Source organism: Macrotis lagotis, chromosome 2 (genome assembly GCF_037893015.1).
Source record: "Macrotis lagotis isolate mMagLag1 chromosome 2, bilby.v1.9.chrom.fasta, whole genome shotgun sequence".
Classification (NCBI taxonomy): domain Eukaryota; kingdom Metazoa; phylum Chordata; class Mammalia; order Peramelemorphia; family Peramelidae; genus Macrotis; species Macrotis lagotis.
The window spans coordinates 318,279,997-318,295,765 of NC_133659.1; the positions used below are offsets into that span (position 1 = coordinate 318,279,997).

The following is a 15,769-nucleotide window of genomic DNA, read 5'->3' on the forward strand; positions in this document are numbered from 1 at the left end:
CCAACTAAACCTTTCCAGCTTTATCAAACAAAAATCTCCTTCCCATACTCTATGATCCAACTGTCTTTCTGTTTCTTATATTCAAGACTCCATGTCCCATCTTTGCACTTTTACCCCAGCTGCTCCTCCCTGTCTGGAATATACTCCACATTACACATCAATCCTACATTCATTTCACTCCTCTTAGAATCCCTAATTTCTTCAAAACTCAGTTCAAGTAACATCAAATTTTCTCGAATTGTTGTGTGTCTATACACACGTCTGCATGTATGTATGCATGTATTTACTCAAGTCATCTTCTGTCCAATATCCAATAGAATGCAAGCTCTCCAAAGGCCAGGGTTTTGTTTCATTTTTTTACTTTATATTTCCCAAAATGTCAGAGATACTTAAGAAACACTTCTTGGGAAACATTCATACACATGCATAAACATACACACACACACACACACACACACACACACACACAGTATAAGTAATTTTATTGGTTGGTTCATCGATTCAATTGCCTAAGGTCACACTGATAGTACAGTGGCCAGTTGGATTTTCTCTTAATCCAGTGCCTTTTCAACTTCCATATACTGCCCCTCTCATTACCCCCAATTATAGCAAGACAGATTTTGGTTCACTATAAGAAAGAAATATGAAATGTTAAAGAGGATTGAGCAGAGTCAGGAAGTCAATGTACATAGTGACTATAATATTTTAAATGGTAAGAATAATCACAAAACAGTTGAAACTGGATGCTCAGAAATTATAAAGAATAAACTTGGCCCTAAAGAAAATAAGATGCTATCTCCCCGTCTGTGGAACATTTCATATATTATCAGATTCTTTCAATGTGTTGATTGGTTTTGTTGGCTATTTTTCTGTTCTTCCTCCTTTCCTTTTTAAAAAAAAACCAATCCTTTTTTGTCGAAAGGATGGGTCTCTAAGAAGAGGGAGGGCAAACGTTATAGGGCAAAATCTAGCTAACATGAAAATCAAAGATAGAAATAAAAACCTACTTTTTAAAAAAGTTATTTAAAATGACTTAGATTCTTGAAAAATTCTTATCACTGGAAACAGCCAAGTAGAGGCTAGATGTCCTCCCACAATGTACACTAAAGAAGGGATATATATCAGAGACTGAATTGGGCTAGATGACCTCAGGTCCCTTCTACCATTAGGACTCAGATTCCACAATCGGCTTCCCAGACTGAAATTCATTCCCATTATTCCCATTACATGAGGCAGACATTTAATTCCCAGGGCCACATCCTTAGTAATTAGATTCTTCAGAAATGTAGAGCCAGGTGTTTTTCCTAAAGTCTGGGATGACTTCGCCTGAAACTCCCAGGTCTGTTCTATGTTTCTGTCCTGAGACTGAGCTTACTTGGGTAATTAAATGACCACAATCTCGAATGACCTACTTCCTCAGACACTATTTCTACATTGTGTAATAGCTCCAGGCTTCTCAAACCCCTCTTTGGAAAGTGCACAGTCACAGACACACACTTTAGCTCCCAGTAATATGATTCTTGCACACTTAATTGATATAAGGCAATCAACAAAATCTTTGGGAAAGTCCTACATTGGTTGGTTTTCTAAGAACACTGGTGGGAATTAGCAACAAGAGAATGATAATGTCTAACCAAAATAAATTGAAGAAGTGAAGAAAAATTAAATGAATAGCCAGCATTAAAGATGAAGTTGCAAGGTCAATTAAAATGGATCCCTAATTTAAAGTTTTTGTGCAAATAATATCTCCAAGTGATTAAAAATGAGAATCATACAGAAGGCTGAAAAGGACATGATGAGCCAGAATACAACATATAATCAAGGATTTATTTGACTATGCCTATTTGTGAAGAGTTTTTTTTTCCTTTGGGAGGGAGGTGTAGGAGAGGTAGGAAGGAAAAATATATTTCTATTTTGAAAATTAAATTAAATTTTAAAATATGCTCCAAAATACTTGCATTGATACACAACCAAAGAGGAACCTCAAAGAATTAGAGAAAAGTATATGAACAAAAGGTCAGGTCAACACATGGTTATGGAGTAAGGGAAAACAGATGAACAGCACAAATGCCCCACACTTGGCAAAGTGCCACAAATAGCACTCTTGAAATGGCAGGAGAAATCTAAGTGAACTTCCAGCACCTTGGATGACCCTCTGGAGAAGTTATGAAAGGACATGGAAGAGAAGCAGCCATGATGAGTTGCAATCTGCATCATTGAAAGGTAAGTCCAAATCAATGTACTCATAAATCCATTGGAAAATTTTGAATGAATAATAACTCACATTTCCTTAGTTACTCATAGGATCATAGATTTAAAGAAAGACCCTAGAGGTCATCTGACATAAGAAACAGGATAGTATAGCAAGAGGCAGTTTGGTATGAAGAGTAAGACACTGGACTTGAAATCAGGAAACCCTAGAATCAAACTCTACCTCAAACTCTAGCCATATGGTTCTGACTCTTAGTTGTCCTTATCTAAGTCTCTTACCTTTCCTGGACCTCAGTTTCCTCATCAGTAAAATGAAGGATATGGATTTTAGGTTTCCCTCCAGCTCTGAAGATTTGGTTATAAGTTTCATATTTCAGATAAGGAAACTGAGGCACAGAGAGGTTAAGTAATTTACCCAGGGTATAAACAACTAATAAGTAGTTGAAGCAGGATTCAAATCCAAGTCCTGTTGATACCAAGTCTAACAGTGCATTTACTGTACCAAGTGCCTCAGAATATGAAAATAAGGATGACAAATTACAATTTGACAGATAAAAAAACAAGAGGTAAAATGACTTGCTTAAGGTCACCTAATTAATAAATGTCAAAGGCAGTACTCAAATTCAGATCTCCGATGATTGAGTCCAAGTGTTCTCCACTCTGCCCATGCTGCCTCTCATTTCCAACTTAGATATACAGATCTAAAGGTTTTAAGAAACTTTAGAAACCATCAAGTCTAAGATTCTTCACCTAGAGTCCCAAAGAATCAGGGATCAAATTTCAGGGAGATAGACTGGGGAAGGGAAAAGGAGGAAGGGAAATTACATATTTATTTTTCACTTTCCTCTCACTGAAAAACTACCATTTCCTTTGGTTATTTAAAGCCATCATTCTTCAGAGACTTCATTAGATTGCCAGGACAAAAAAAAAACATTAAAGACCCTTAATCTAATCTAACTCCCTCATTTTACAGAAGGGAAACTGATGACCAGGGTTAAATGAATTAGAATCACAAAATCTAGAACTGAAAGTGACCTGTGACATCATCTAAACCAACCTTTCATTTTACAAATAAGCATAGAATTCTAGATTGGGGAGGAACCACCTTGACTGACACTCATTTTGTTGTTTAATTAATTTTCAGTCAAGTCTGATGCGATCCCATTTTGTTTTCTTGGAAGAGGCACTGGAATGGTTTGCCATTCCCTTCTCCGGTTCATTTTACAGATGAGGAAAATGAAGCAAACAGTTAAGTGACTTGCTCTAGGTCACACAGCTAGAAAGTGTCCTCATGGCACTTTATCCATTTCTATACCTAGTTGCTTCTCATTTTAGAAAAAAATTGAGATCCACTGAGAAAAAGTGCCTAAAATAAAGGCAAGGTTAGAACCCAGGGCAAAAAAAGGCCCAATCTAGTGTCATTTCTAACATGTCACATATATGACCCAGCTCACAAACAAAAGGCCATCTATTTGATAAGTTATGCTGAGACATACAAACTTCAAAGCCTTGTACAAATTACATTTTGTGAGTAATTAGATTTGATTCATCAGAAAAAAATGAACCAATTTTCCATTACCCTATAACTAAATTCCTCTAAAAGTGAACCATTTGTTAAAGTGATAATAGAATGATGGGAATTACATACCATTTTTGAGTTTTTATCTTGTCCCCAGGAACAACTATCTCCTGCCCTTCCACAGTGAATTTTTTCAAGTATAGAGCATCAAATTTTGCATAGAAGAGAACAAAATCAGAAAGAACTGAAGAGGAGAAGAGTTTTGTTTTTCATAATTTCTTTTAGGAGTTTTTCTCTGGAACGGTTTTTTGCAGGGATACAAAAAAAATTCTGCCACTTAAGACAAAACCACACTTTTCCAAACCAAAGAATTCCTTTTCAAGTTAGCACACTATTTTCTTTTTTCAAATTTGCTTTGCATTTACTATGTGATGACAATCAAGGACTGGATGTGCTTATTTTAAAAACTGACCATCCTGATTGCCATAAATTCAGAGAGAGGACATCTAATGCATCCCTGTCCTCTCCTCCAAACCTTCCTTTTTTCAAAGCAGTGAAATTGGGGAAGGGCTATTTTCAATTGTCTTCAAAACTCATGACCCATATACCCCAAGGATATACAAGGCAGAGAGCCAGGTTCCACAGATGGCACCAAATTCCTAGCAGCAAAAACTTGAAACAAAGATAGTGTTTACTGAGTGAAAGAAAAATTGATCAAATTATAGCACCGATATAATAGAAAAGTACAAGATAATATGAAAAAATCAAAAATAAGGCAAGGAAATTCAGGAAATTGTCTTGCAGAATCATGAGGGAAAAAATACATAATGACCTCAGTAACATAAGAGAAAAGAATTCAGGTTAGGTGTTTTGTTTTTATTTCAGAGAATGTGAGAAGACTTGTTTGAAGTGGTATGGAGTGAAGTAACAGACCCAAGGGAACCTCATACATACTGGCCACTATAATGTAAAGGGGGAAAAAATCAGATAAATGCAATAAGCCTTTGGATCTCCAGAGAGCTAAGGAAGAACCTCATTGCTCACTTTTTTATTAGGTATCCTACAGATTTTGAATAAGAGACTTGTCATCAGGAATGGATTGATTTGTTTTGTTTAACTGTACTATATTACAAGGAAAATGGGGGGGGATAAGAGTATTGGAAATTTGTGACAATTTTTTTAAAAAGCATCCATAAAACATTTTAAAACAACAAAGAAGAATTATCACAAATATGTCTACTTTAAAGCATCATTCATCATGGTAAAAAGCAAAGCATTAATATGCTCTTAATCAGGTCTTTCTTTGTCATTGTCTCCTCTCCACTCTCATCTCTTTCCCTGAGATTCAGTTATTATCACAGCCCACTTGGAGCATTCAGCTATGTAGCCATAGTCCTCTCAATTACTGAATGTAAACTCAGATGAGAGGATTGGTTTTACCTCTAATGAAGCAATATAAACAGGCCACTATAGTATATGCTTCATACAACTGCTATGCCTACCTAAGAACATTCATTGGATCTGTAATAAGACAGAGCTTTGTGAGGGGTTTAAGACTCTCCAACTTACAGTGAAATTGTGTCATCCACAGGGATGTCTAGGAATCACCAGTTCTTTGCAAAACTATAATGGACATTGGAGCAGCTAGGTGGTGCAGTGGATAGAGCACTGACCCTGGAGTCAGGAGGACCTGAGTTCAAATCCGGCCTCAGACATTTAATAATTACCTAGTGGCCTTGGGCAAGCCACTTAACCCCATTGCCTTGCAAAATCTAAAAAAAAAAAAAAACTATATGAACATACCCAGTGATTATTCCATATGCTGAATTCTAATTAAGTCTTACTGACAAAAGAAATATGGTCACTTCTCCCTCTCCACTCACCCCCCTTTTTTGTTTTGTTATATCTATTCAATTTCTTAAAATTATACAAGTCAAGAATAATTTTAAGTGCCTACCATGGACTAGCAATGTGATAAGTGCTGGAGGGATACAAAGAGAAGCAAAAAACAGTCTCAACCCTCAAGGAGCTCCCAGTCTAATGAGGAGACAACATATAAATATGTACAAACAAAATACAGACTCGGTAAACTGAGGAGAATCTCAGAAGTAGGGCGCTCACTTTAGTACCTTAATCTAGTGAGCCCTATGATTTCATCAGTGTGGGGAAGCCATCCACACAAATGAAGAACACAGTCCTTCATTTAGATAAATCTTTAACAGTTGCTGGAAGCTCAGAGAGGTTCAGTGATTTGTCTAGGGTCACACAGCTAGAAAGTGTCAGAGGTCAGATGTGAATCTTGGTTCCCCAGGCTCCAAGCACAGTGCTCTTTATACTACACCATCCTGCCTCTACGCCCTAGGGAGAAATATACACATAGAAAAGCATTTTCCTTTTTCTTTAAGATGCAAACAATTAGAAAGTTATCTTCCCTGACCACTAGGACAGAAGTAAACTTTAGTTATGAATAGACAAACAGTTTGTATGAAGCACATCATAGGAACCCACAAAAAAAAAAGTTTTATGAAGATATTTTTCTTCTAAATGAAATGCAATACCTATAACATAGCTGGAGTGGCAAATATATGGATATAATACATACATATATATATATATATATACATCATATATAAGCACATACATATATATTGAAAGACACATTCACATTTATACATACACATACCCATACACACACACACACACACACACACACACACACACACAGAAACTCATATACATATAAATACAGATACACATAGAGAATAAATCACATAGATGGGGGGGTAAAAAGAATAGTTTGTTAGGTTATGGAATGCCACATATGTTCACCTAGATCTAGAGGGGGAAGGGGCCCTAAAAGCCATGTAGCCCAAGCCCTGTGTGTTACGGATGAGAAAGCTAGGGCCCAAAGCCTTTAATAACTTGTCCAAGGTCAATTGGGTAGCTCATTGGATAGAGTCAGGAACACCAGACTCAGATAGTTTCTTTGTGGCACTTGACCTCTGTGAGCCTCAGTTTCCTTGAGTGGAAAATGGGGGATAATACCAGCACCCATCCTGAAGGAGTGTTGTGAGGACTGAATGAGACAATATTTGTGAAGCACAGTGCTTATCCTCTTCTCTTTCTCAAGGTCACCCAGCTAATGACACAAATGACACACGTGGGATTTGAACCCAGGTCTTCAGACTCCTTTAAGTCTGCACTCTATGCTGCCGCCTTATGCCTTCTTGACTCTGGCTCAGTAATCAGTATTTTCCTGACTTCAAGTCTGATCGCCTCTTCCCCATAAATACATTTGCCCGCTAGTTCAACTCTTAGTGAGTCCATCATTTTTAAATGTCCTATCTGAAGCTGCATCCAGACTCACATTCTTTTTCGGAAGTAATGTGAGAATAGCTTCCTCCTGCAACAATTCTACATTAAAAGCCCCTACAATCTCCCGCTTTGGATGTTCTCTCCCAGCTCCCGATCCTTTCGGTTGGATCTGTATGTATTTATAATAACAGAGTTGCACTCAGCTGTGTCCAGAAAAGGCAAAGCCTCCTGGCCGCCTCACCTGCTCCTTCAAGTTTCACACACTCTTAGGACCAGTGACATCTCATGCCAAGGTTCACTTTCTTCTTTTGTGGAATCGCACCCCAGAGCCTAAGTCATTATAAATCCGCACAGACCCATCTATATCTAGCACATATGAATATATATAAATATATGTATATATGTATGTGGGGGGGGGGGGGCTGAGGCTTTGGCTAAGTGTTCGAGTCCCTGTCGATTTCATTGAAACGGAAAGGAATGAGAGGAGGGAGCCTAGGCTAGAAGCTGCATCTATAATAAGCACGATTTATGGAAATATCCAAGAAAAGCATCCGAATTCTTATCCAGCGATGCCATAAAGATGCACGACTTCTGCACACGGCTTGGGGGGAGGGGGAGGGAGGAGTAGCAACCGATGCACTGAGGAGAGGAACATTTAAAATTTCTCTGAGGCTCTAAGATTCATTTACCTGGAAGACAAACATAGATTTCCCCTCCTCCCATCCAAACACATCCTGTTTCAAGAAGACACTCTGGAAGCGACCAGGCTCAAGGAGCTACAGAAAGATGATTATTGATCCCAAGACATAAGGTTGAGTGAGGGAGTTGGGGGGAGAAGGGGAGGGGAGGGGGCACGTCCTTACCTTAGCAGGCTGGAGAGTGGCAGAGCCCCGGAACCACTGCCTAGAATCCCTCCTTTCCTCCCAGACAGGAGTTTCTCCACCAGAGCCACATTTCCAGTTCGAGCCGCTTCCAGTAGCTCCTGGTCCTTCCCCATAATCACTCGCCCGCACCGAGAGGGGTGGAGGGGGGGAGTCCTTTCCCCACCTTATGCTCCTACTTCCCGCCCCTCCCCTCCCCCCCAAAAAAATCCAGCGCCCCTCCCCACCCCACCCTAAAAATAAGGAGAAAGCTTCATTCAAGGAGAGATTCCTGCAGCCAGTCAAGAGAGCCGCCAGCAGCACCTCTCTACCTCCTCCTCCTCCTCCTCCTCCTCCTCCTCCTCCTCCTCCTCTTCAGGGCGCAGCTCTTACTGGGGGGAATTCGAGCATCTCCGAGGAGAGGGGCTGGACTCGCTCAGAGGAAGGAGAATCAGCGCTCCTGCCTAACCCCCTGGGGGGTGGGGTGATGGGGGACAGGGTGCTTTTCAAAGGGGGGTGGGGGAGAAAGGTAAGGAGCAGGGAGAGGTGGGCAGTGAGGGATCCAGAAGCAAGCGAGAACCAGAGTCCGGGCTGGCGCCGGGAGAGCGGGGAGCCAACGGCCGGAGGAGGAGGAGGAGGAGGCGGGCGGGGATGCCGGCCCAGGCCCGTTGCTGGGAGACCAGGGCTGGCATCGGAGGTGCTGGACAGCTCCGCGCCCCGCACCCGCGCTCCGGAGCCCGGGCTGGACAGCTCCGCGCCCCGCGCTGGCCGCGGCGGTGCTGGACAGCTCCGCGCCCGCTCCCGGAGCCGGGCAGCCCGGCGCCGCTGCGCCCCGCTCCGCGTCCCCGGGCCGGGCGGCCTGGGCCGGGGCTGGCGCTGGCCGGAGCGGGGCCGCGGCCGCTGGAGCTGGGCTGGAGAGGCTGGCGGCCCTGGGCCGCCTGCAGCCGGGGCCGCCGCTCCGCCGGAGGAGGGCTGGGGGAGATGAGACGCTGCGCGTGCAGCAGGGAGGGAAGGCCGGGGGGGAGGGGTGGGGGCGGGGATCTGGGGTGGGGCAGGGAGGGATTTGGGGGAGGCGGGGAGCTGGCGAAGGAGGGCGGGGAGAACGAGGTGCTTCTGATTCCCTCGCACCGGAGAACAGGTTGAGACGGAGGGGACCCCGCTTGGCCCTCCCGGAGCCGGGTCCGGCGCGCTGCCCGGCGAGCACAGGCATTGTGTAGCCAGGGCCAGGTGTCCCCCAAGCAGGTCTGTCCGGAATCGGGGCTCAGGAAGGGGGGGAGGGGGCAAGAGGAAGGGGGTATTTCCCCGGGGGAAGGCAGGCACCGTTCTTCCATGCCCGTGCGGGCACCACCGGGGCTCCGGCTCCGGCTCCGGCCCAGAAGGATGCTGAGGAGCCTCCTTCAACACGATGGGGCTGGGGCTGGGGTCGAAGGTGACGGTGGAGCCGAGGATGAAGAAAGAGGTGAGAACAGAGATGGCATGGAGATGCTCGTCGAAATCCGGCCGCCAGCGCTCAGGCAATCGGGTCCGTGACTCCTGCTCACCCCCGACTCGGAGGTCTTAGCATTCCTGGTTTCCTCAACTCAATTCGAGCCTCCCTTCCTACATATTGCTCCTTCTGCAGCCCCCCACAACCATATTGTATCTATACTGCCTAGAACCTGACCATCTCCTTCAGGATGTGCTTCACGGATGCTGTGCTTACAGCCACTGCACCATGATTTGTGTTGCACGCTTTAGGAATAAAAGCTAATCTTGCTATGGGATTAGTTTGCATTTTTTTCCAAACTCATTGAGGTTTCGGGCTATGAATATTATTTCGTTTGTAATCATGGTTGGTATTTATTTAACTACTCTCTTGACAGAATGTAAGCTCCTTGAGGGCAGGGACTACGTTATGTTTATCTTTGCCTCCTCAGCACCAATCAGAATGCCTGGAAGTAGTGGTTAATAAATGCTTGAATATTGCATAAGGTTCCTGGATAAAGCCCAGTTTAGGTGCTTCTTGTGCTGTTGGTCAGAGTTCTACGCCCAAGGGTCATGAAATAACTGTAGTTTTGTTTTGTTTTCTTTGCATTATCTACTACATAAAATAAATATGACAAGGGACTCATTAAATATTCTCCTACACGTATGAAGGATAATATCAGTGGCAGACATACTTGATTTTCCATTTTGTCCTGCATGCTTTGCAGGACAAAGAGCATGCTTTGGACAAGGAGAAAAAAGGCCAAGAGTTTTGGTTCTAGCTCCACCATTTACTAGATAGGTGACTATGGAAAAGCAATTTAATTTTTTTGCTTCACCATTAACTAGATGTTTGACTTGGGGCAAGCAATTGAACTTTTTTGCTCACTCATTTTCCTCATTGATAAAATGAAGATAATATGATAACAGCCAAACTCCCTCCTATTACTGAGAACCAAGAAAATCGAGTAACGTAGCCAAGGTAATGCATACATCAAGTGGCACAGTTGGGATTCAAACCAAAATCATTTGATCCAATTTCTATCTTTTGACTCCCTCTACCTATCGCATTGTTTCATCTCTTCTCACCTACATGATTACAATGACCTCCTTAATCGGTCTCCAGTGCTGCCAAGATGATGTTCTTTATGTACACATCTATGATACTCCAATACTCAATAAACCCAAATGGTTCCCTGTAATTCCTAAGACACAATTTTTGTTTTTTGAAGCCCTTCTCAACCTTGACCAACTAGCCTGTGCAGTCTCATTATAGCTTACCTCTTCTCTCATGTGGCACTCTGTGATCTGGTCACACTAGCCTTTCCTCCCTGTTCTTCACACAGAGTACCTCTATCTTCTGTCTCTTCCATTCCTTTGCACTGACCATTCTCCATATCTGGAATGCTTTCCTTCCTTACACATTCCTTCACTCCCCAGTGCCAACCCCATTTCACAGAATCCCTCTCTTCCATCAAGAGAAAACTGTAGCATCACCTATATGAAGGCTTTTGTGTTCCCCCCAACTGCATAGTATCTTTGTGATCTTGGATTCTTTTTTAATTTATTTCTCCATTTATTCTGTACAAGATTTATATGCATGTGAGATAATCTATTGATAGAATGTTAGCTCTTTAAGAGTAATGATTGCTTCAAAATTGTTGTCTGTATTCCTGGTACCTAGCACAGTGTCTGGCACCTATGGGCAGACATATAAATGCTGGTTTACTTGAATAATTGACTTCCATTGCATCCAACTGTCCTGACAGACTCAGAGAGCTGAAAGGTGGGCAAGCTATTAATAGGTATATGAAAGCATTTTGCAAACTGTAAAAGACTGTATATTCATAAATATATGATTATGAAGGATCTCACACACACACACACACACACACATATATATATATAATATATATGTATATATGTATATATAACACTTTTTAAAGGTTTTCAGGAAACTTTTCTTACCACCCTGTGATTTGGAGGCATTGTTCTCATTTTATAGGTGAGGAGATGAAAAGTCTAAAGAGATCCAGTGTTTTGCCAAAGGTCACACAGGTAGCAGGTATCACAAGTGGAATTTGAACCCAAGTCCCAACTCCCATGCTCTTGTACTTACATCCACTGCACCACGATTTTTGTTGCATAGTTTAGGAATAAAAGCAAATCTTGCTATTGGATTAGTTTTAATTTTTTAATTCATTGGAGTTTCAGACTATGAATATTATTTCATTTGCAATTATGATTGATATTTATATAGTGCTTTACACAATTTAGCTCATCTGAGCCTCACAAACACCCTATGGGTTTTATTATCCCTCTTTTACAGATATGAAAGCTGAGACTCAAAAGTTGACTAAAATTTCCATGGGTACCCATTCAGAAATGTCAGAAAAGTATTTTTGCAGACTCTAGGTCCTACGTCTAGGATTTATACATCCTCCATGATACCTATCAACTCTGTACTTTGTGCACAGTACAGGCTTGATAAGGATTAATTTCCTCACAATTTGGTAAGAAAATGAAAGATAGCAATAAAAATTAGGATGAATTCCCCTCTCTTTTTAGCTCCCTTTTATGTAATGTCTTTCCCAATTACAGTGTAAGCTCCTTGAGGGCAGGACTGATCTTTCTTTTTGCTTTTTTTTTTTGTATTTAGCACAGTGCCTTGGCCGATCATAAACACTTAATAAATGTTTATTGACTGACTGGTTTCTTTGGTACAGAGAATTCTTGAATCAGCAGACTCCATACTGGTGTGGATCTGTACCTTCTCTGCAATTTATAATATTCCAGACTTGACACTGAAAATTCAGGTGACTTGATCAAACTAGTACATATGAGAGGAGAGTCTTGAACCCAGTCTCTTCCTGACTCCAAGGCCATTTCCATATCCACTAAGCCACAGTTGTCTCTCCTGGAGAACAAGGAAGATAAACATAAATTGTAAATCAATTGGATTATAAGGTTAAATAATAAATGTGTTCCAAAAAATGTATAAAGAAGCGAAGGTCAGTTGGTTGTGTTTTATGATATAGAGTAGACAAATCTGGGTTAACACTTGGGGAAATGGATTTTGAACTACAAGCAATTTTAGAAATCAGATAAAATAACCTTACTTATGACATCCCTTCTTCCATCTCGGCATCTTTATAGAGATGTATACATGCTTGGAATGTGCATTTCTCAACTTCATCTCTTGAAATTCCTAGTTCCTTCCAAGGCTTAGCTTAAGAACCATGTCATACAAGAGATCTTTCCTGATTCCCCCAGTGTATTAGTGCCCTATACCACTCCCTACTGCCCTCCCCCAATCAAAAAAAAATTCTTTGTATTTGCCTTTTAACCTAGTTTGTATTCATTTATTTTTTATATATGCTGTTTCTTTTCTTGGTGGAATATAAGCTCCTTGAGGGAAGGATTCAACTTATAATTTTGTTTGTATCTCCATGACTTACCACAATGCCTAGCCCATGATAGGCTCTTAATAAAGACTTACTGACTGAGTTTCATTGAATGCGTTCCAGACAAACTGGTCCCATCAGATCTCTAAGTAAATGGGAAGTGTGAAAAAAGCAAATTCAATTTGTAAGTGACACAAGGCAATCCATTCATCACTTAGACAAGATGTCTCTTTTTCAGAAGAAACCACCAAGGAAATATTCTAGTGGCCATGAGTGAAAATGGAACCCAGTCACCATACCACACCGGCTATCGACAGCAAATGTTAGTCATCGGTGAGCTAAGGCAAGATCCAGTGACCCCAGGCCCCTGTGTCATCAGCATTCTCATCGGAGCCACCCAACCACTAATGGGAAAGACATTAGTAAGGTTTTATCCCCAGAGTCAGTTTCTGGCACTCTGGTGTTCATTTCTTTAATGATATTTTCACATCCATCAAAATTTCTAGTTATAAAGTTAGAAGCTAACTTGCAGAAGGGGAAGAAAGTTATGTTTTGCCAGTCTGCATCTGTGATTTACTGTTGTTACACACACTCATAGGAAGGCAATTCAGCGGTCAGTTAGACCAACTCCCTTATTTTAGTTATGGAAACTGAGACCCTAAAAAGGTTAAGAGAAATGATAAAGATTACACATGTAGTAACCATCAGAGGTAGAATTTGAATGCAGACTTGAGAGACAGTATTTTTCATCAATGTTAGGGAACCCCTGGCGTGGAAAGTTCCTCCATTTATGCAGATTGGTGACTTATTTGTAATTAATAGTCTTATTTGCCTGGATATTTAGGAGGTCAGAATGATGTGTCTGAGGTAGGCTTGACTAGAAGTCTTCCCAACTTCCTGCTTTCAAGAAGAAGAGTACATTCCTCAATAAATCACACAAGAATGCTACTTTAATGAAAATATAAAGGATCTATCTTTTTGATGGTGTAGGAGCTTCTTCCAGCTCTGAAGACTACAATCCATCTAGGTGTCGCTTGAGGTTATATTTACAAAGGTCAAATAGCTATTAAATGCCAGAGGTAGGATTTGAACCTAGCTCCAAGTCTAGAACCTTATTCATTAAACCAAGGATATCAAATTCAAATAGAAACAGAGGCCACTAAGTCACACATAAGGATCCCTGTGGGTCACATAATTGACTTTAGAAAACCATAAATTATACTTAAATTTTGTCTTATTAAATATTTCTCAGTTACATTTTTTTTTAGGTTTTTGAAAGGCAATGGGGTTAAGTGGCTTGCCCAAGGCCACACAGCTAGGTCATTATTAAGTGTCTGAGGCCAGATTTGAACTCAGGTACTTCTGACTCCAGGGCCAGTGTTCTATCCACTGCACCAGCTAGCCGCCCCTCAATTGCATTTTAATCTAGTTCAGCAGGAATAATTCAGAAGCGTTGATCACTGCATGTGGCTGCCTCAGAAATGCCACATAGCCAAATAAAAACTGGAAACCCAACACCTGGATATTTTCCTGAAATGGGCTCACATTTCCAGCTCAGATATTTATGAGCTGTGTGAACTTGGTCAAGTCAGTTAAAGTCTTTGAACTTAAGAGCTATAAAACAAGCTTTAAAAATAGCTCATCTTCTGAGCAGAACCAGAACATTGTCCACCCTAACAGCAACATGGGGGTAATGATCAATCTTAATGGACTCACTCATTCCATCAGTGCAACAATCAGGGACAATTTTATGGTATCTGTGAGGGAGAATACCATCCGTATCCAGATTTTGGGGTTTAAACAAAGACCAAAGACTAATACCTTTAATTTTTTTAAAAATTATTATTATGTAATTATTATGTAATAATATTATGCACATAATATTATGTAATTTTACTATCTTATATTTTGTTGTTTCCTTAAGGATATGATTGCTCTCTCAACACATTCAATTTTGATCAGTGTGTAGCATGGAAACAGGGTAAAGACTATCAGACTGCTTTCTGTGGGGAGGTGGGGGGAGGGAAGGGAGACTGGGGAGGAGGGAAATTTTAAAATTCAAAACAATTATAGCTCATCTCAAAAAGTTGTTGGGAGTACCAAGTGTAACCACATATCTTAAAGTAATATACTGCCTACACTATTAAAAATAACAAAACATTTTAAGTACTATAAAATGAAAAAGGTGGATTCAGAGAAGCATAGGAAGATTTCTATGAATTGATGAATTCAGTGAGCTGAACCATTTCTTTTGCTAAGTAAATATCGATCTTTGTTATTGTTTTTATTTAGACTCAGCCATCATGTAGAAAGTTTACATTCTGAACCTAAGCATAAACATGAAGGTTAAAGGTTTGTATGAGCTAAAATATGGTTCAATTTTGAATTAATAAAAAACTGCTCATGTTCTGGAGCCTGTAAGAAATGATTCCTTTATCATATAAATCCATCTTCACATTCCAAATGGAAGACAGAGCAGTATATTAGAAAATACACTAGAGTGATAGCCAGGAAACATGGGCTTTGGTCCCAATTCTCCCACAAGCTACCCAAATGGCCTTGGGCAAACTCTCTGGGCCTCAGTTTCCTCATTCATAAAATGAATGGGTTGAATTGTACACACTGGGGTCCTTCCAGGTCTAGAATTTTATGAGTCCAATTAATAGCGGGGACCAATGAGATTCAAAGTAAATGTGGAGATGTGTTTGGTGATGGGATTCTGAAGCATAAAACTTTTAAAAAAGTATTATAACCTTAGAATATATTGTCATGTATAAATGCCCTAGATTTTCATGACATTGGAAGACATCTCCTGAACTTTTTCTCATCCATTTGTGACCTTTCCTCTCCAAATCTAATATTTTTTTGGATGTAGTTGTTTGCATGTCACCTCCCTCATCACACTATGAGCTCCTTGAAAAAAGGGATTTTCTTTTGTTTGTATTCCCAGAGTTTAGCACAGTGTCTTAAAGAATGTTTCTTCATACAATCTTTTT

At 40.8% G+C, this 15,769-nt stretch overlaps 1 protein-coding gene across 1 annotated transcript in view; it reads right to left on the reverse strand.

Annotated features, from left to right (window-relative positions):
* The window catches only part of ANKS1B (ankyrin repeat and sterile alpha motif domain containing 1B), a 1,440,110-nt gene extending 1,431,996 nt beyond the window's left edge, over positions 1 to 8,114 (reverse strand). The window contains exon 1 of the mRNA XM_074226655.1: positions 7,909 to 8,114. Within this exon, the coding sequence (XP_074082756.1) occupies positions 7,909 to 8,042 (134 nt within the window). The 5' untranslated portion in view covers positions 8,043 to 8,114. The remainder of the gene's footprint in view (positions 1 to 7,908) is intronic.
* Between the last annotated feature and the right edge of the window lie 7,655 nt (positions 8,115 to 15,769).